At 45.1% G+C, this 18,863-nt stretch overlaps 4 protein-coding genes across 4 annotated transcripts in view; 2 read left to right on the top strand and 2 right to left on the bottom strand.

Moving 5' to 3' along the window:
* lnx2a (ligand of numb-protein X 2a) overlaps nucleotides 1-9,125 on the bottom strand; it is a gene marked incomplete in the record, with an annotated part of 19,955 nt that extends 10,830 nt beyond the window's left edge. Inside the window, 6 exon segments of the mRNA XM_062521412.1 lie at nucleotides 20-127; nucleotides 382-608; nucleotides 4,498-5,140; nucleotides 8,062-8,106; nucleotides 8,265-8,483; nucleotides 8,990-9,125. Coding sequence (XP_062377396.1) covers nucleotides 20-127; nucleotides 382-608; nucleotides 4,498-4,925 — 763 coding nt within the window.
* si:ch211-140b10.6 (protein POLR1D-like) lies at nucleotides 8,652-11,748 on the top strand. Its single transcript, XM_062521413.1, has 3 exons — nucleotides 8,652-8,814; nucleotides 10,702-10,776; nucleotides 10,995-11,748. Exons 1-3 carry the CDS (start codon nucleotides 8,789-8,791, stop codon nucleotides 11,365-11,367), a joined length of 474 nt encoding a protein of 157 aa, XP_062377397.1. The 5' UTR covers nucleotides 8,652-8,788; the 3' UTR covers nucleotides 11,368-11,748.
* Nucleotides 11,749-14,373: 2,625 nt separating this feature from the next.
* pdx1 (pancreatic and duodenal homeobox 1) lies at nucleotides 14,374-16,921 on the top strand. The gene is made up of 2 exons (XM_062520895.1): nucleotides 14,374-14,761; nucleotides 16,563-16,921. Exons 1-2 carry the CDS (start codon nucleotides 14,374-14,376, stop codon nucleotides 16,919-16,921), a joined length of 747 nt encoding a protein of 248 aa, XP_062376879.1.
* A 628-nt stretch (nucleotides 16,922-17,549) lies between these two features.
* urad (ureidoimidazoline (2-oxo-4-hydroxy-4-carboxy-5-) decarboxylase) lies at nucleotides 17,550-18,773 on the bottom strand. Its single transcript, XM_062521816.1, has 2 exons — nucleotides 18,297-18,773; nucleotides 17,550-18,081 (listed from the first exon to the last, which is right to left on the bottom strand). Exons 1-2 carry the CDS (start codon nucleotides 18,469-18,471, stop codon nucleotides 17,732-17,734), a joined length of 525 nt encoding a protein of 174 aa, XP_062377800.1. The 5' UTR covers nucleotides 18,472-18,773; the 3' UTR covers nucleotides 17,550-17,731.
* Nucleotides 18,774-18,863: the final 90 nt, after the last annotated feature.

The raw sequence follows: 18,863 nt of genomic DNA, 5'->3' as shown, positions 1-18,863 counted from the left end.
AGAGGGAGGACTCTGCGACAGTCCCACCCAGAAGAGGCGGAGCTTCCCGTGCGCAGCAGGTGGATGCAGGGGTTACTGAGAGGGCGTTTGACACGTGTAGGAGGAGCACATTCTAGACCCACCACACCTAGAGAGAGAGAGGGCAGAGTTACGAGTTACAGTCAGCTCATACACAAACACACACACACACACAAACACACACACACACACACACACACACACACACACACACACACACACACACACACACACACACACACACACACACACACACACACACACACACACACACTAACACACACACAAACACACACAAACACACACTGACTAACACACATCACACATGCCAGGTGCCACTGAGGCACTACAGCTGTCTCTTACTGTCTTCCTCGGTGCTCTCCTCAAAGGCAGGGTTGTCTACGCCCGACTCCTCCGTCCACATGGGCACGCTGCTGCAGGTGGTGGTGGGGCCAGTGGGGGGCGACGGCGAGACGTCCCTCAGGGTGGTCTGGGGCGAGCGCGGAGGGTCCGTCACCATGGCCCTCTCCTCCACACACTCCAGCCTGGGCAGGTCCAGCACCGCACGCTGGCTCTGGGTGCCTGGACACCTGTGAACACACACACACACACACACACACACACACACACACACACACACACACACACACAACAGGTATGAACACACACACATATTCAAAACACATATGAACACACACACACACACACACACACACACACACACACACATACATACAAACCCTGGGAAATACAGTCCATTTGTACTGACAGTATTGGTCAAAACAGCCACATGCTGGAACATGGACTGACCTACTGCATCTCTTCCTTACTGTAGGTTAACACACATGCAATACATCCAATCACAATCTATCATCATCATTCATTATAAAACAGGCCAATGACACTCCAAATCCAAACTTTATTCCAGCCAATCAATTAGCTTCAGCCATGTTGCTTGGCCCATTGCTGAGGGAGGACTTCAAAATCGGTAGTGTGCTATGCAGTGTGTTCCTGAGGGGTTGGCGTAAACCACAGATAGGCTCTTGTATCAGCGAGTGGCCGTGTGGTGAGTTCGGTTGAGTGGATTTAGGGACCGCAGCAGCTGACTAACACCTGATTTGACCTGTAATCCCAGTGATAGTGCCAATTAAACGCTCGATGGGATTAGGGGTTGCTGTGCGTGGGCACGACTGTGGATACAACAGCACGGCACGGCCCCAGTGTCTTAGGGACGTATCCAAGCAGAGGTCTGTGCATGCGTGCGAGTGTATTTTGTGTGTGTGCATGTGTGTGTGTGTGTGTGTGTGTGAGAACACAAGACTGCTCAGGTTAAGCCCCTCCTGTTGTTGCTCCACAGTAACACTATCTGTGGGGACAGAACAGCCCAGCCTCATGACAACAGTGAGCCGCTAGCCCCAGTAACTAACACACATACACACACACACACACACTCCTAAGTCACTTAGGATCTAAGGATCTTGGATCTTGAATATCAAAGTCAAGCCTAACTGTAGAGGAGGCATTGGAAAACAGGGTGAAACTCAAATAAACTCAAACAACAGTATTTCTCTTCATATAGTCTGTTGTGTCTAACACTGATCTGTAGCAACACTCACTGGGCTTTGCATGGTATACGTAAAGTAGATGTTTCTTCCAACACCAACTTAGTAAGTTGAAAATTCCTTCGTTCTGGTTGACCATAACGCTTTCCACATTCACGAGTGTCGAAACTCATCCAAGTCCAAGTGAAATCTCTAGTCACGAACACCAAACAACCAAAACCACTTACCGAAAAAGAGCCATCAAACTAACCCACCTACCCACTGAGCACTAAGACCTGCCCACGACTCACCATAGCCCCGGGTTGCCTTTGGCAGTCTCGCAGAAGAAGTGATTGAAGAGGTTTCGGGAGTTAAAGTTTCCCAGCATGACTGCGGCCGGCTGCGGGAACGGGAACGGGACTGGTGAGGAGCGGCGCCTGGACTGGGAATGCGGCGCATGATGCCGGGAGACTCCGGGCCCGGCAACTAATCTCCCATCACATGACTAAGGGGCCAAATAATCCTCTGATGGGATGTCAGAGGAGGGCTCTCCGAGAGAAAGTTAACACACACACACACCCTAAACATCTCCCAACTCTTACTAGTGTCATGTCTGAGGAACGACTAGGACCCGAAACATCACCAGTGAAAAACACGAGAAAAGAAACATTAAATAAATTGGGCATCTGGCATGAAGACGTTAAACTTGTTCATTGGTCTCATTTCCTTTCCTGTCATGCCCCTATAGGATTAACTTGACGCTGGACGTGTGAACCTTTGTTGACTTTTACTTCCTCTGCCAGAGTTCATCTGGTGGGGCTGAGGTACCAGCAACATAACAATCACCGGCTTGATTTCAAGGACATACAGACAGATAGAACGTGGACACACCGAATGCAGTATATTGCTGCTAGGGATAAAAAATGTGAGCAAAATCGAAATACAAAATCGCCTGCAAATCCTTGTTCTCAACAACACAGAGGTCTAGTGTTGTGGAGTCATGGAGCACAGTGGCAAATGAGAGACAGGGTCTCTTCAAAACACCAGAAAATACATTTAACAATGTTATATCACTCGGCATTGGGACTGCCATAACCTGGGGTTATCTTTACGAGGTATTTTATGGGCATTAAAAAGAAAGACTGTCTGTACTGGCACAGGAGGGAACATGCAGTTGGCAAAAAAAAAAAAGAAAAGTCAGAACAAATCCTGTCTTCGAATGGGACTTACAATCCACAGACATTTATTACAACACTGGCTCACGTAACACTAGACACAAGTAATCTTAAAATATCTCCCCCTCTATCTTCAGGAATCTCTTGAAGACTTATCTCTTCCTTGATCGCCTCCTGTCTTAACACCTCGAACAACTCCTGTCTAACATTCCCTTACGCTGCACTTCAGTGTTCCTTACAGTACAGTAGGTGTGTTTCTACTCTGCTGTCTTTGCACGTACGTTGTCAGACAGACTAGAATCAGAACCTAGTACTGACTTCACAGGCTTCCTATAGTCAAGTTGGACTATATTCCTACATTCTATAATTTCAGATAAAAAAAAAAAAACATCTACCAAATAAATCAAATGTAAATGTAAATGCAAATATCTTATTGGCCAATTCTGTCACCTTTTTGAACCCTGACACTGAGGCTGCAGTGGTGTATTGGTGATACATCACTTGACCTCTCTGACCCACTAAGCGTTTGAAGCCATGACGACAAACACCGCGGGGGCAGTCTCTCATCCGTAAAACCATGGCTTGGTGGATGCTGTATATATATGTGCTCACTGCCCTCACGTGAGGCTGGAGACGAGCACGAGCATGTGAGTCAGGGACACATGAAGTGAAATGTGCTTTGGGGTGAGGTGTTTGTTGGTTCGTTTTGAAATAAAAGTGAATCTGAATTAACTGGAGTGCGACGTACATACTGTACGTATATGAATGCACATTGAATACAATTATAAGGAAAATCTTGTGTGAAAGCATAATTATGTGGGGCATGTCAAAGGCACACCAAAATATTCATAAAGTCGCTACAGTATACCTTTCATCCCTATCACGCTCATAATTTGCAGTTTTCAGATGAATTTGTAATGCCACAGTTGGTAACTTATGTATCTTCAGATAATGATAATGATGATATCTAAGGAGATGAATTTCATATTGTTCTCTACAAATACAAAGTTATTACAAGTGTAGATATGACAAAGCATTAGCAGAGATTTACGTGCCAACAGATCCAAAATAAAATGTTGTTCGGTTCCTACTTCAGAATGTAGCTCATTTCAAACCACAACAAACGACGAAAACAAACTGCTCATCTAGCATTTCTCCATACTCCATATTTCACAGCCTTCACTGTGGTCTGGATATCCTCCAAAGGAATTCATTTGGGTGTTAAGGGCATCACGAATGTCGTTTATAATTATATTGAAAGGGATTGGATCAACCACCCCCCATAGCTCTCTGATTGGTCGGCCAGGAATCAGACTGACCTTATCCGAGCATCGCAGTGAAAACCTGTGTGCAGCAGAACTACATGCCAGCGGAGGCCACACAAAATTCAACAAGGCATCGCAAACTACAGAACAGAATAAATAAATGGACATATCAAAACAAAACAGAAACATCACAAAACCAAAATGACATAAAGTTAAAAGAATGAGCCAAGGGCATTACATTATAAAAACTATCACTCAAAAGATGTTGAAAATCAAAATCACAACAAAAGAAAGAATGAAAGGAAGAAAAAATCCCAAACACCTTATCACAAATCCAAGAAAACACATGTTGACAGACCAAACGAACACTAAGCAAATGGCTTAAATATCCCCAACAAGAACAAAACATAACTTTACTCAAAACAAACCCCAACTCCCACCGCACAAACAGCACAAACATCTCACACTCCAGATCCACAACGAATCGCTGGCACCTACCTGTGCTTGAGGTGGGCCTCCAGGTCGCAGCGGGGCATGCTGAGCTGGCAGAGGGGCGAGAGCGGGCACGACACCGACAGCTTGTCCAGCAGCTTGTGCACCAGGATACTGGAGCGCCGGCAGCCCGTCAGCTGCAGCCGCGCCCTGTCCAGCGGGCAGAAGTCGCGCTCCTGCAGGAAGCTGCGCAGGCAGCGGGCGCAGAAGGTGTGCCCGCACGGCGTGTCCAGCGGCTGCACCAGCGGCTGGAGGCAGATGTGGCACACCAGGTCCTCGTCCACCTCTAGCCGGTAGTTGTACAGGTGGTTCTCCCAGGCCCGGTGGATCTGACCGCACTCGGGGCACAGGGCCTCCAGGACCGCCTGGCCCACGGCGACCGGGTCCACCCCTCCTCCTCCTCCTCCTCCGACACCCTCCCCCAGGGTGCCCATGGCTTTGGAATGTGTTTAAGAAAACACACACGGAGGCACACACACACACACACACGCGGAGATGTGCAGAGGCGTGGTGGTACGGGGCCCCAGGTGGCAAGCAGGCTAGGTCTCCTTGGCGTGTGGTGTGTGCGCCAGCATGGGGCGTCAGGGGGAGCAGAGGTCAAAGGTCGCGCTGGGTCTGGCCACCCCCCAGTGGACCATGAGTCATCACTCTGGAGGGCAGAAGGGACAGACACGAAATAGGGTTTGGTTCCAAGAGGGAGATGGAGACATTTTGTGCGAGTGTGTGTGTAAGTGTGTGTGTACAAAAGACACAGGGAGAGAGAGAGAGAGAGAGAGGGGGATGGATGGAGGGGCTATGAGTGAGTGTGTGTGTGTGTGTGAAACAGATATAGAGAGAGCAAAATGAATAATGAGTAAGTGTGTGTGTGTGTGTGTGTGTGTAAATGAGAGAGTATGTGTAAAATTGTGAGTGACCGAGACAGATTGTGTGTGTGTGTGTGTGTGTGTGTGTGTGTGTGTGTGTGTGCATGCTTGTGTGTGTTTGTGTGCTAGAGAAAGAGAAAGAGACAGAGAGTGAGAGAGAGAGAGAGAGAGAGAGAGAATGAGTAATGGTGACTGTATTTCTGTCAAATGATGGAGAGAAAACGTGAGTGTGGGCATGCAGGCGTGCATGTGTGTGTGTGTGTGTGTGTGCGTGCGTGCATGCGTGCGCGTGTGTGTGTGTGTGTTGTGTGGCGAGTGACTGTGTGCTTGTGTGTGAGTGTAAAGAGTGATAGACAGAGCGAGGGGACAGATTATGTATGGCTACAGCGTGGAGCTGTCCACTAATCTGGCACTGTAATCTCCCGCTCTCTTTCGCTGTTGCAATCTTCCAATCCTACAGAGGGGGAATTATGGGGGATTGAGGTAAAGAGCACAGGGCTGAGTGGTTGAAAAGAGAGTGAAAGAAAGAAACAAAGAAAGACAGAGAGAAAGAAACATTTTGTAGAAGTTTGTCAGTAGTGTGCTGTCTGTGTATTGCTAATGTACAGTACTGTACACAAACAGGATAGTAGAGAGACAAAGATGGGACACTGACTGAGGGTGAGAGAGAGAGAGAGAAAGAGAGAGAGAGGACAAGTGACATAAAATAACAAAATAGTCAGAGAAAGCACCTTTGAATTGAATTGAACTGAGAGAGAGAGTGAGTGAGCAAGAGAGAGAGAGAGAGAGGACAAGTCACATAAAAAAAAACTAAATAGTCAGATAAAGACAGTGTGTATGTGTGTGTATAGGGAGAAAAGGCACAAGTCACACATGAAGCGCACACCGTGCTAAAGTAACGGTCGGCGAGCGCTGTCCCACACTCATGTGATGGCCGATCCATAAATATGAAAGCCGCGGGTTCTGGAGCGGAGCCCGAGCAGCAGGCAGCCGGACCCAGCTGCTCTGACGGGACATCGTCCAGAATCTCAGCAGTGCGCAGCCGGCACCGCACATGACTCCACAAGATGGCCAGCGAAAAGGACGATTCACGCCCCAATACCCCCCCACCACTACCCCCCCCCCCCCCCCCCCCAAGCCAATCACGCAAACGAATTTCACGTTTAACACCATTCTCTTGGCTCCCAAGGAGAGGGATAATGAATGTAGATAGCGGCCCCTTCACTACTGTTATGGCCAAAGCTGTGAATTATGTTCCTCCGTCTGCTGGCTTCCACTATCGGAAAAGACACGGTGTCTCCTATTGGTCGGTTAAACTGGTTAGAGGCGGTTGTGTGGGGATCCACTCTGCCATGTGTATGTGTGACTACCTGTCCCGCTCCTCCAAGAGAGCTGTCTCGGTCACCGTGACTACCTGCTTGTGTGTGTGTGTGTGTGTGTGTTTGAGTCTTGCAGCTGGAGTTGAATAATTCATGGGGCTACAAGGATGCTCTGTTCCCATAACAAAGACCCACCATAGTCACACATATACACTAGTAGCATGTGTACATGTGCTATGAACACACACACACACTCTCTCTCTCTCTTTTCTTTGGGTTTCCTTCATATGTACAGTCAGACTCTGGGTCGAGAGATGAAGGCATTTGTGTATATGTGTGTGTGTGTGTGTGTGTGTGTGTGTGTGTGTGTGAGAGAGAGAGAGAGAGAGAGAGGGATCAACTGCATGCATTTGGGCATTTGGCATGTGTGTGTGTGTGTGTGTGTGTGTGTTGGAATCCTGTGAAACATGTCAATAGTGAGCATGTCACATTTTGCACACATGTATGCAAACTTGCAGCAACCCATGCCTGCTGTAGACTGAACCCATCATTAGCTTCCCATTTGATTCCCAAACTGATTGCAACATCACTTTGATGGCATGAAGAGATATTGCATTATATAAGACAGAGAATTTTAATAGCTCCTGGAAGCAATCCAGAAGAAAATCTCCATCCACTATCTGATGCAGCACTTTTAATCTCATGTGAATGTTTGCAAGTGCGCCTGTGTGTGGGCCGACCAGAAGTGCTTCAAGGCCACAATATTATTGTACCCTTGAGTTTGCCTTCAGTGGCTTTCTACAGATAAGGCCTTGCGTTTTTCTTTGAAAGCGTAGTGCCATGTCCATTTCATCACGCTAGTGAATGCACCGGTGACAGGCCATGCCATATTTCTCTTGATTGCGCATGAACTGGAGGCATAAAGAAGGAGTTGTCTTCTCATCTGTCCGGACCAAACATTAGCCTACATGCGAGGTGAAGCACTTAATGAAACAAATCTCCGTGGAGGAAAGGGGTTTTAGCAGTCGTAAGCTTCTACCGAAAGACGGATCCTTAATGCTCTTGACAATACAATGTAGAGATTTGGACAAGCTAGGCTTAAATGATAACGGTATGAGAGACCCAATCAACAAATGATGCGATTGATTATTTCATTAGCCTATACTTCAGTGTAGGCTAAGTGACAACGCCAGACCACCCAAACACGACAGTGGCAGACAGCGCTTTACGCTTACACCATAAGTGTCTCATTTTTTCCCTTTATAGGCGGGTCACATTAACAGCATGAAACCAATATGATAGATTCCTTTGCACATCGTCAATTCCGTTTTGTTTTCCAACACATAATGCACAAAATGACATTGAATACATCTAAAAAAAGGCGTTACCTAGCTTCTTCCCAGACATAACGGTGGCATCGTCCTGTCGTTGTTCTGAATTAAGAAAACCGTAAATTTCCCCTCAGCCTGGCAGGATGACTATTCCTCATGCACAACCATGCAATTGCACGGATGTCACAAAAGCTGCAATTATAGCCTACAAAAGGAGGACGTTGATATAGATGACATGCAAAATAAATACTTCATTTTACCTATTGCCGCTCCTCCTTCGTACTGTGAAAGGCCCCAAGAGGGGTCAATTATGAATCTCAATCACATTCACCGCAGCTTGCCTCCTCTCAGCCGCAACCGACAGTCAAAACGCCCCCGTATTATCCAAGGTAGAGTGCCGCCCCCCGTTCGGACAGCGAAAGATTTGTAGGCGGGTGCTCACGCTGTCAGTCTGCCCCCTGTGGCCTATCTGATGTTTCCTGTTTTTGAAAAGAAAAGGCAGAGCACGTCTTAAAGTTTTCTTCACTAAATATTGACAGTTATTTATTTAATCGCTACTTTCAACGTAAACACTCAAAGCCGCATTTTACAGCGATATATTTCAAATGGCTTGGTTTATTTCTAGAAAGGGTGCTTTTTGCTTTGGTCTCAGGCACTCTTGGGTCACCTAAAGAAGGGTCTTAGTTTGGGTCCTGGGACCCGTGATTATCTGAAGTAAACATTACGCATAGCTGTTTTTTGACACTGAATAGATGTCACCCCAATAATCTTTTCATATCCAGACATGAATAAAGATGACGACTTGGAGAGGTTTGTAAAGATGGTCTTCGACAGCCTCTTTGTGCGATGTTTGACCTATCAATTGCCGGCCCAGGGACTAAGGCTAGCTGTTAAGGCTAACATTAGATAGCAAGCTAATGTGAAAGCTGTTAATTAACGTTGCCCAACAAGTACAGTATGTCGAATAATTGGTACAGTAAATTACCGAATTGTTGCAGTGAACAAGGTTTGATTCAGTGTCGTTGAATTAATTTGGCGATGAAAATACCATCCTTGTTAAATTATGTTGATGGTAATTTTTTCTGGTAGTCAGTTTGCAGATGCATTTTCTGTTATTTATCAGTGGCGAGTGCATCACTAAAGAGGAAATGTGAGGGGAATGTCTGTGCCGTTTGAATTGATATGCTATCGTTATGCTTCTAAATGTTCAGGGATGACAAAACAGGAGTCGAGCCTCTGCGCTGATGCAGCTATTTCACCTGCAGCTGCTCTAGTGGCACTGTCAGACAACAGGTGCAGGACTGTCTGCATACCTAGTGATGATTCAGCTTGTCGGGTGGGCACACTCTGGGTGGGTGGGTTTGGCGCGCCAAATGGATTTCACGGCCACCAGAGAATGTCTAATAAGGGGAGAAGGACCACTAGCGAAATACTTCCGCATGGTACTGCAACTAGAGGGCGATCGCGAGCAAGTGATGAATGAATGGGTAGCAATGGAGCTGAACCCCCCAGTACCACATTTGTCGTTATATAATTTTTTCTCCTAAAATTGCATTAATGCATGCGATGCAGGATAACTTGACTTGACAATCAGCTGACCAATAAAATTTTTAATATGTGTTGTTATTCCTAAAAACCCTTTCAAAGTTTTCATGTCACGTGACACAAGCGAACCCCTTTACGGCCATAGACCTAAAAGAAGGTTCACCTTCACGACGGTCGTAATCGGTCGCGAGTGTCGCGAGCATCCATGAGCTAAATGCAAGGGGGCAGGCATATTCCCGGAAGTAGAAACACGAAATGAGCTGGTGATCAACACTCTGCTAACTCCCTTGGACGGCCATAGATTTCAGATTTTTTTGCGATCCCATAACTTCATGTAACATGTGCCCTTTGTCTCCCTTATAGCTTCTGTGTATTCTATATAGGGTATCGAAGGCAAAATTAATTCACTTCTTCCCCGTATATTACGTTGGTTTCCCGTAAAGAAGTATTTTAGCATGTCTGTTGTAGGGAAGCTAACGTTCGCCCGTAATGTTTGGATAAGAAGCTGAGTGAGCCTGCACGAAAACCATGACGGAGAGTCATTCGCAAGATCAGTGAAAATGCGTGTAGCCTACGGTAGCCTACTGTTTGATATGGTAAAGCATTACCTAGAGGCAAGTACACATAATAATAATATTAAAAAACGAACGTTAACAATTTCAGAGGTTTTCGATCTATCAGACGAGTTACAGCAGGCTAACGTCTGCGAGTCTGCGCAGTACGATGAACAGGAAACGAATTTTTGTTTCAGCCCCCTCTCATTGAGAACGACGGAGTCTGTTTGTCCATTTCTTTTAGGTCTATGGCTAAATGCTAGCATGTTACAGGGAAAACGGCCCATCCTATGAAAAGCAGAAAGGACATGAGTGACTTTTTATTTCATTTCCAGTGGAAAACCTATACTCAGGTAGCTACTACGACAATGTACATTAAGAAATGAAGTTGTCAACTGTGAAAAAAACGAGTTCTAGCCGCTTAGCCCCATAGACCACAATTCATTTATCACTTGCTCGGCAACGTCCCTAGCGGAATTTCAACAGATTGCAGGAACAATCCGGTACAATGGAGTTAATAGGAAGTGGACCGGCTCTCCCTAAAGGGGCTCTGCGGCCACCCATCATTGTGATGTTGACATTAAATGTCACCTTTCAGGCGTGCGGTGGAAGAACTCCTCCGTGAAACAACCAGAGCCCGGGCACGAGCGGAGACCATGGGTCCGGCTGGATGGTATGTCGTGTTTGACATTCAAAACTGTAGCCTGCACATGAAACTAACCGCAAGAAACTAACTATGTTTGGTCAGTTGCTTGATTGTTGACACAAATGTAATTCTGATCATATATAGGCCTATCATAATTAGCCTATGTTTGATATCTTTGTGACGAAATCTTGATTACAGGTAGTGGTGTTTTTGTCTAATAAACGTTATGTCATGTTATGCTACAGGTTAAAGAGCCCCGTCGGGAGCACCAACAAGCGCTTCCTTCTCAACACTCTACGTTCTACAGCTCTCCAGCGACGCCCTGGTGGTCACTCGAGAGCGCGTTCACCAGTAGATCGAGGAAGAAGCGAGGAATCTGGGCGTGAGAGGACTGAAAGCACACGCCACCGGGAGGGCAAAGAGCGCAGTCATAAAAGAGACTCCATTAGAGAATATTCGCCTTCCCGACGCCAGTCCTCCAGTAGACACTCGCGCTCTCCCAAAGACTGCTCACGCAAACCCAGCCACTCACACAGGACGCGTTCGCGCTCTCCAGTCCACGACGACACGCCATCAGCTGTCAAAGGGCCCTGTGACGAGAGGACTCAAACATTATAATGTTGTGCTCTCCTATTGAACAGTATTGCTGATGCGCAAGGATACATGTACCCAAAGTTTGTCGGGTCCTCATATAACGCACAAGTGTGTGTGTGCACACTGTTTGAGCATGGAGGTGTAAGTTAATATGTCAGTGTTGCTCTGTAGCCTTATGCCAAACATTTATGGAAACACTTGCTATTTGCAGTGTCTATCAGGTTATAGTCTCACATGATCTGCATTTGATCGCAGATTTGCCAAAATTGTCTCTAGTGTCCAAACATCGGTGTCAGCCACGGATCACTCCATTGAGCAATAAGATAACATGTAAATAGTTTGTTAATACTGCACATGAGCCAAACCCCGTGGCCTTATATTAAAGCTTCTTGCTTTTCTTTAAGATCGTTGACTTTTTTTTGCAATGATGTGCATCTATGAAAGCTTACTTAATCGATTAATCAAAACTAGTGGTTTACCATCACCCATTGCAACTCCGCAACACTGCAAGGTCTTTGGGTAACAGTTTCGTTCCTTCTCAAGGCTACCCAGGTGACACACTGGATGTGATTGATGGTGGATTAATTTTTGCTCTTGGGGCGACTTATATTCCAATTAAAATGCCATTATAATTCCTATGTCGTTACATGCTGTTGGCAGTGTTTGCTTATGCCCTGGCTGTCGCCACTGAGTAAGCTGATTTTATCACGTCTGCCTCTGGCTGACATATCCTATTTATGTCATGTTTGTTGAACAACCTTTTGTCACAGTAAACGTTGGGGAAAGTCCTGTTTTCCCTTTACCCCTGTCGCTTTCACTGCTTCACTTTTCAATGGTTTTAAGCAGAATTGTAAAATCCTCAGTCAACTAAGTTGATTCTTTAAGATGAATAATTTTCAGATTTGTGCCACGGTCTCGGTTATTGGAGTCCTACCTACAGCTTTCACAAAAACACGTTTATTGTAACTCATTTATTCTCCAGACGGCGACTGACTGTAGTAGTTCTCGCTGGTTTATTGCGCACAGTATCATATCAAAATGCACTTTACTTGCAATCCGATTTTATGTCTCAGTGCTTTAAATTCAGTGTTTCCGTAGGAACGGGGCAACGCAACATCATGTATCACTCAAAACCATTATGCCAATTGAGCGCTATACGGGTCTTAGCGTTAACTGATTCATGCTTCATAAATCCCGTTGTGCGTTTGTGCACAGTAAATACTGCAAAATAGTATCAGTTAACAATTTCCTTCCTTTTCAAACTAAAGTCATATATAAACACCATTAAGGTGGGTTATATGCGCTGATTTCTATGGACTGGGTTTCCTTGAACTTTATCATGGAGAGTTCGAGCCCCATTAGGATATTGTAGAGAGTGCCATTATAATTTTGAAGAGGTTCTGACAAACATGGTGAAAGACGGCAGGCTCTATTTGTTAAATTTTCACTTTACGTGCAATTTTACCGAAGAGAGCATCCATTAAAAGGGGGAAAGTGTTTGCTCAAAAGGGACACAAACATTTGGTCACGTTAAAACGAAAAGCTTTCAAACGCTTTAGATGATATCCCGTTATTGGCCATTTCAGAAATTCTAGCCTACGTGCTGCTGCCTGACATGTACAAACAAGCTTGGATTTTAGCCGAATCTCAAAACTTCTCAGGTCGACTTAACGGCAAGAATGCCGTGATTTATGTGTAGGCCTATTTTTCCATCATTACCTGAGTTATGATTATGCTAGTATTTTGACAAACAACAAATGTGAGATTGTTTATGTTGATAAACTACATTTAACGTTTGCAACAAGTTATACTATAATCTGATATATGCCAAGGCACAACAAAATATGTCTCATCAGATGATTTTGTGCCGAAATGCTGTGCAATGAAATAAAAACACTAAACGCAGATGGAAAAACAGCGGGCATGGTCCAGCGCAAAATGTGCGTAAATGTTTTGGCGCTCTCGGGCTCCTGTTTGTACCCACGCGCGTCTTGAGCTAAGTGAGTCCATGTGAGTCCTGTTCCACACTGCATGATAATTAGTTTACACCAGACTTCTCTCTTTATTTAACCACGAGGGAGATTGTTTAATGGACCGCAGGGAAGCTTGACTAATGGCTGTACAGGAAAGAAAATGTGAGAGACGGTGCGAGGGGATATGGGGGAGATTGGGGGGTGACTTCTAATGCTGGCCTAGTAGGCTAATGAAACGGCATATTTCTGGAACTGGCTAGGCCTACCTCATACATTGACTATGGTTTTCATTTGCCACGAAAATACTGTTCAAGCTAATGAGATGGGGAACAACTTCAATCCAGTTTGAGCAGCAAGATGTTATTCGTTGTCTCGTCCTTCTACGCACATACCTAATATGTCTCTCAGATAACATATGCATCTGATTTTGTTAACCTGAGTCAACTATATGTGCACCTATCGATTTTCTTTGCTATCGGGGAGCATTGATAAGAGACCTATATAATAGAATTGTGTTGACATGAACGTAGAGCCATTGCCTATTCATGTGCTGCGGTCACCCAAGGTTTTCACTGAACTATCCCACAGTTGTGTTCTAACCTTAACCCAAAGCCGTGAGCCCACTGTAATATCGTAATGGTGCTGACTGCGTTGATACCGATTGCTCCTTTCCTCGGATGGGACTCTGTAGATTCCCTCGCTCACTTGTCGCAACGTTTGGGGACCGGCGCAGGTGTATCTGCTATACTCGCCAGCAAACAGTCATGTTTGCTGAGGGCATTGATTTCTCACACGGTCAATTCTGTTCAATTATTGTCGGACCATGGGGCAGCCCGTAGGAGACGGTAATACAGACTACCTGCGAGGAGTTGGCGTTTTGTGTAAACAGTGAAACCAATAGTTAGGAGCAGTAAGGTCACATGGTGACAATGACACACCTATGAGGGCCTAGAGCGGCGCCAGGTATAGGTAGGTAGATAGAACAGCGGAGCAGCGCTGAGCAGGAGAGATATACATGTGCACCTGTGCAGTTCAGAATCCCCGGGCTTCGGCAACCATGAATCGGGAAGAGCATTTCTACTCACCTGCGCAGCTCTACAAAGACCCTTGTGCCTACCAGAGACCGCAGAGCGAAGACTTCAGCCAGAGCCCGCCACCGTGTCTCTATATGGGCCGGCAGACTCAGCCCGTCTACGCCTCGCCGTCCGTGGGCACCCTTGATCAGACGTGCCTGCCTGATATTGCTTCATACAGCATACCAATGCGAGAGGACCCGGTCACCCAGCACTTGCAGCACCCCCAGGCCCCAGCGGCCCACCTGCAGCCAGTCGGAGGCTACGGAGACCCCCCTGACCTCTGCGCCGACCGGAACAGATACCACTTACCTTTTCCTTGGATGAAGTCCACAAAGTCTCACGCACATACTTGGAAAGGACAGTGGGCAGGTAAAGTTGTTGTCTAGTTGGTCTGCATGTTTAGGAGCTGAACGTTTCACTTTGGGTGGCATAAGCATATGTTAATTAATTATTAGCACACCTCTTAAGTTCAATATAAATTACAAAAGTAGTAAGTCTTTGAGAGTACTTTTATATACATAAAAAAAACCTACACCACATTGAAACTACTGCGGGATGCAAGTTACACCAGCACACACTGACTGACTGACTCTTAAAACGAATATGTTGTCTCTATCTGGACACAGAGGTGAATTTAAAAAAAATGGGATATTTGCACCCCATATTGTTATTTTCAACACATATTGTCTAACAAATTAAAAAAGGAAACAATACAGTTGTAGGCTACCTATTTGGATACGTGTGTTAAAAACAACGCAAGTTGTGTTGTTATGCACATTCTTTTTAAGAGTGTTCTTTCGGCCTATAGTTATTTCGAAGATGGTGGTGTAGGCTAATGTGGTAAAACTTCATTTGTGGCCTTTCTGTTTTGGGTGGATTTATATTTACATACTGCTAGTAAACATGCTAAGTCAGAGAGGTCAAATGCCTACTTTTCCCCATATCAACCACAATGTTTGGTGAGCTTATCCGGAACGAGTGTCGTTTAAATTCTTTATCTCAAATCTCACCATTCAAACTGGTATGGCTGTTATGGTTGAAATGGGATTGTTTGCTGATTGCAAAAATATCACTTCAGACACCTCAACTACGCACCAGACGAATCGTGTTGAGTGGGACACGGGCCTATAGGCCTGTCTAAGCTATTTTGCAAGTTTGTAGCCTATTTATCACTAAAACTATAGGACCTAGGCTTGCATATCCTCTCCGATAAACTGTACATAAATGAATGATGTCCACTGTTACTGGAAATGAGTGGTTCACGTAAAACAAAAGGCACTTTTTACAAAGGCCGAATGGTCATTAGTTCTCAAGATAGAAAAACGTTTGTGCATAATTTGTAGACGTCGATAGACGACACTTCTCTAACGTAGCCTAGTTTACAATGATTTCTAGTAGGCCTAAATGTGCCATATGATGTTATTCTATAACTTTAATGGACTGCGTTGGAGAATAGGCCTGATATGGCGTTGTCACGATTTTTGTTATACCATTTGAAGTTGTTCAAGGTTTTTTTTTTTTAATGAAAATTATGTTGTGGCATTTCAGCCATTCCTCTCGCAGTTTACGGACTTTTAGTCACTACACAAAGTCAGCCATAAAAACAACATAATTTCCCACTATATGCTTTGGATTTGGCACGGTTGAAATATCAACGTGTCAAATATAACCTTACACCTGTACACTCCATTGCATATCCTCTGGTGATTGAATATTGAGAAGGCCTGATGGATTTTTTTTCCATATAGTCTAATATGTTGTGCTTTACTCAAACGTATTCTAATGTTGTATATCTATGTCTCTGACGTCTCCAAATAAAGTAGCCTACTTATAAAACTGTGATTAAAGGTAATGAATGAATTGACTAATTGAAATGGAATTGGTGTGTTCAAACAGTTCAAAGCTTTAGTGTGGGCCTAAACTGAGTGACGAACGGTCTCAGTCACCTTCCATCATAATTAGTGCCTGCATGTTCACTCCAGACTAAGGAGTTTAAATTCAGCTAAGATTTAAAATTAAGAAATGTTTCATTAGATAGAAAGAGATTGAATTTGATCGTCATCTCAGAATACAGTGAGGGATTATTTGAAATATTCCAGAAATAGACCTCTCTTTCTTCAAACAATTTAAGTTCATTAGCTGTTTTTGTGTCCGCTTGGATGTTTCACAGGCCCCTACATGGTAGAGGTGGAGGAGAACAAGAGGACGCGGACGGCCTACACGCGCGCTCAGCTGCTGGAGCTCGAGAAGGAATTCCTTTTCAACAAATATATCTCGCGGCCAAGGCGCGTGGAGCTGGCGCTGACACTCAGCCTCACCGAGAGACACATCAAGATCTGGTTCCAGAATCGCCGCATGAAATGGAAGAAAGAGGAAGACAAGAGACGGGCCAGGACCGGGGACCCTGAGCAGGACTCCTCCATTACCTCCGGGGACCTGAAGGACGACCCTTGCGTCCCGGCGGCACCTGCGGCACCGACCTCACCTTTGCATGGTTTGGGTTCCTCAGTTCCCCGCGACGCAGCGTAAAAACACACCAGTAGCCTGCACAGGACAAAGACTCGCCGTGCTCTGGCACACACATATACCATACATTGAGCGCTGTCTGATGACTACTGCTGACCAGCACATCATGTGTGACTAAACCTGCCTCTGGAGAATGTGACATTTTTCCATTTAGGGGACTTTTGGCCAGTACGTAAACCATAAATAAGCCTTCGAGTTCCAAAGGCTATATTGACGACAGAGGGCAGTGTACATTTACACATACACAGGCCTACACAAGAGAAGTCCCGAAGTGTTAGCGTTGGATTTCAATGTCTCAAATAAGAACACAGCACTTCGCTTCCTTGTATGAAACTAGTAAATAACCTACTATTCAGTCGGCAAAAGAATTACCATCATTTGACCCCGTAATGTAGGCTAACCTAATTTTGTTTATTTCAATGTAATATTAATATTTGTATATAAATATTCTGTCAGGTCTACTCTGTAAAATAACCATATTTCATTCCACACAAGCTATTTAAAATATTTGATTAATCCAATAAAATGTACAAAGCACTCCCTGGTCATTAGTTTTTATGAACAATGTGTTCAGCCTAATGTAACCACATTTAACGCATTTTTGTGCCAAAGTATGACCATAACCAGTATCCATCTTCAAGGTTACTTTATTACTGACAGGGACATGCTTAACCGACTTGAAGGGGTCTCCCATAGAGTCGCCCATAACATCAATCAATACGTCTGACCATTACGTGACCGTTATAAGGGCAACTTCACAGGATTCCATGAGTCTTTGAGAGAAGGCTTATTTAGGCTGAAAGTAACGGAGAGTTACAGCTTGTGTTGAGTGTCGGGCAACACAATGTTGCGGAGCCGAAGACTACAGATCTTTTTCACCTCGTCAATACCGCACTTTCTCTCCTTGGCGAGGTCGTTCCCAGAACGCTCGGCCAGCTTGCGCAGAATAGCTGCTTTGTCGTTCATTTTGGCACATATGATGAATGGGAAGCCGAAACGTCGCTTATACTCGGTATTGAGCCTGTACATTCGCTCGGTCTCCTCGGGAGTCAGTGAGGCCATGCCAGCTTGGCTCTGCTCATCTTGCGAGTCTCGGGTTAACGTGCCTCTCTGGAGGTCCCTGCCCGCCAGGTCGGGATGACACCTGAGAATTCCCTCTTTACCTGTGCTCGAGACAGACACATTTGAAGTTAGACCACATAGATGTATAGCCTTCATTTTAGCGTTCAGGTTACATTATCCTAAGATGCCCCACAGTCGATTTAGACCTGTATCAGGATATCCGACATTTTCTGAAGAAACGTCATTGCGGTGTGAAATTAAATGTTACTTGAAAGAAATGTAATTTAAAATGAAAAAATAAAAAAAAAGTCCATACCTTCTTCCGGTAGCTTGTCGATGAACTCAACAATACGGGCCTCTAATTCTGATAAGTTGGCAAATGGACGGTGTGACCATACCGCGGCCGCTACCAGAGGAGCTTTTTCAATAACGTTTTCAAACGTATTCACAAAATCTTCATAAGATAGAGAATTTGCACGGCTTATGTCCATGTTTCAGAAAAGGCTCTGCATGTAGGCCTACAAGACAGCCTGGGGGTCTGGCCAAAAGGTGACCGTCCACCCTATGATCATAGGGGGCAAGTAAACAAGTGATGCAACCACATGGTTATTATTTCAATGTTAACCCCTTTTTCTTGAATGTGTTGTTCCTGCTCGCTCATTTGGACAGAGATGGATGACTCCGCGTCAGAAAGTGAGCGTCTTACTTACCACATGTTTGTTCCAACCATTATCTAAACCAGCAGATTCTAATTAGCAAAACGCTTCAGCCAGATAGACAAGATAATTCGTGAAATCACCTGAGTTAAGTGCACTGCGCACAGGCTGAACAAATACATGGTGCGACTCTCTGGAGCCGGAGTTTTCCACTCGTTTACAGTAGT

Source organism: Sardina pilchardus, chromosome 19 (genome assembly GCF_963854185.1).
Source record: "Sardina pilchardus chromosome 19, fSarPil1.1, whole genome shotgun sequence".
Classification (NCBI taxonomy): Eukaryota; Metazoa; Chordata; class Actinopteri; order Clupeiformes; family Clupeidae; genus Sardina; species Sardina pilchardus.
Note: the sequence above shows the minus strand (reverse complement) of the source record. Positions and strands in the feature narration are given on the sequence as shown.

Coding starts and splice junctions, on each gene's coding strand:
- urad (XM_062521816.1), bottom strand. CDS start 18,471: ATGGACATAAGCCGTGCAAATTCTCTATCTTATGAAGATTTTGTGAAT. Junction 18,082..18,296: donor CGACAAGCTACCGGAAGAAG/GTATGGACTTTT, acceptor TCTCGAGCACAG/GTAAAGAGGGAATTCTCAGG.
- pdx1 (XM_062520895.1), top strand. CDS start 14,374: ATGAATCGGGAAGAGCATTTCTACTCACCTGCGCAGCTCTACAAAGAC. Junction 14,762..16,562: donor TTGGAAAGGACAGTGGGCAG/GTAAAGTTGTTG, acceptor GATGTTTCACAG/GCCCCTACATGGTAGAGGTG.
- si:ch211-140b10.6 (XM_062521413.1), top strand. CDS start 8,789: ATGAATAAAGATGACGACTTGGAGAG. Junction 8,815..10,701: donor AAAGATGACGACTTGGAGAG/GTTTGTAAAGAT, acceptor GTCACCTTTCAG/GCGTGCGGTGGAAGAACTCC. Junction 10,777..10,994: donor ACCATGGGTCCGGCTGGATG/GTATGTCGTGTT, acceptor GTTATGCTACAG/GTTAAAGAGCCCCGTCGGGA.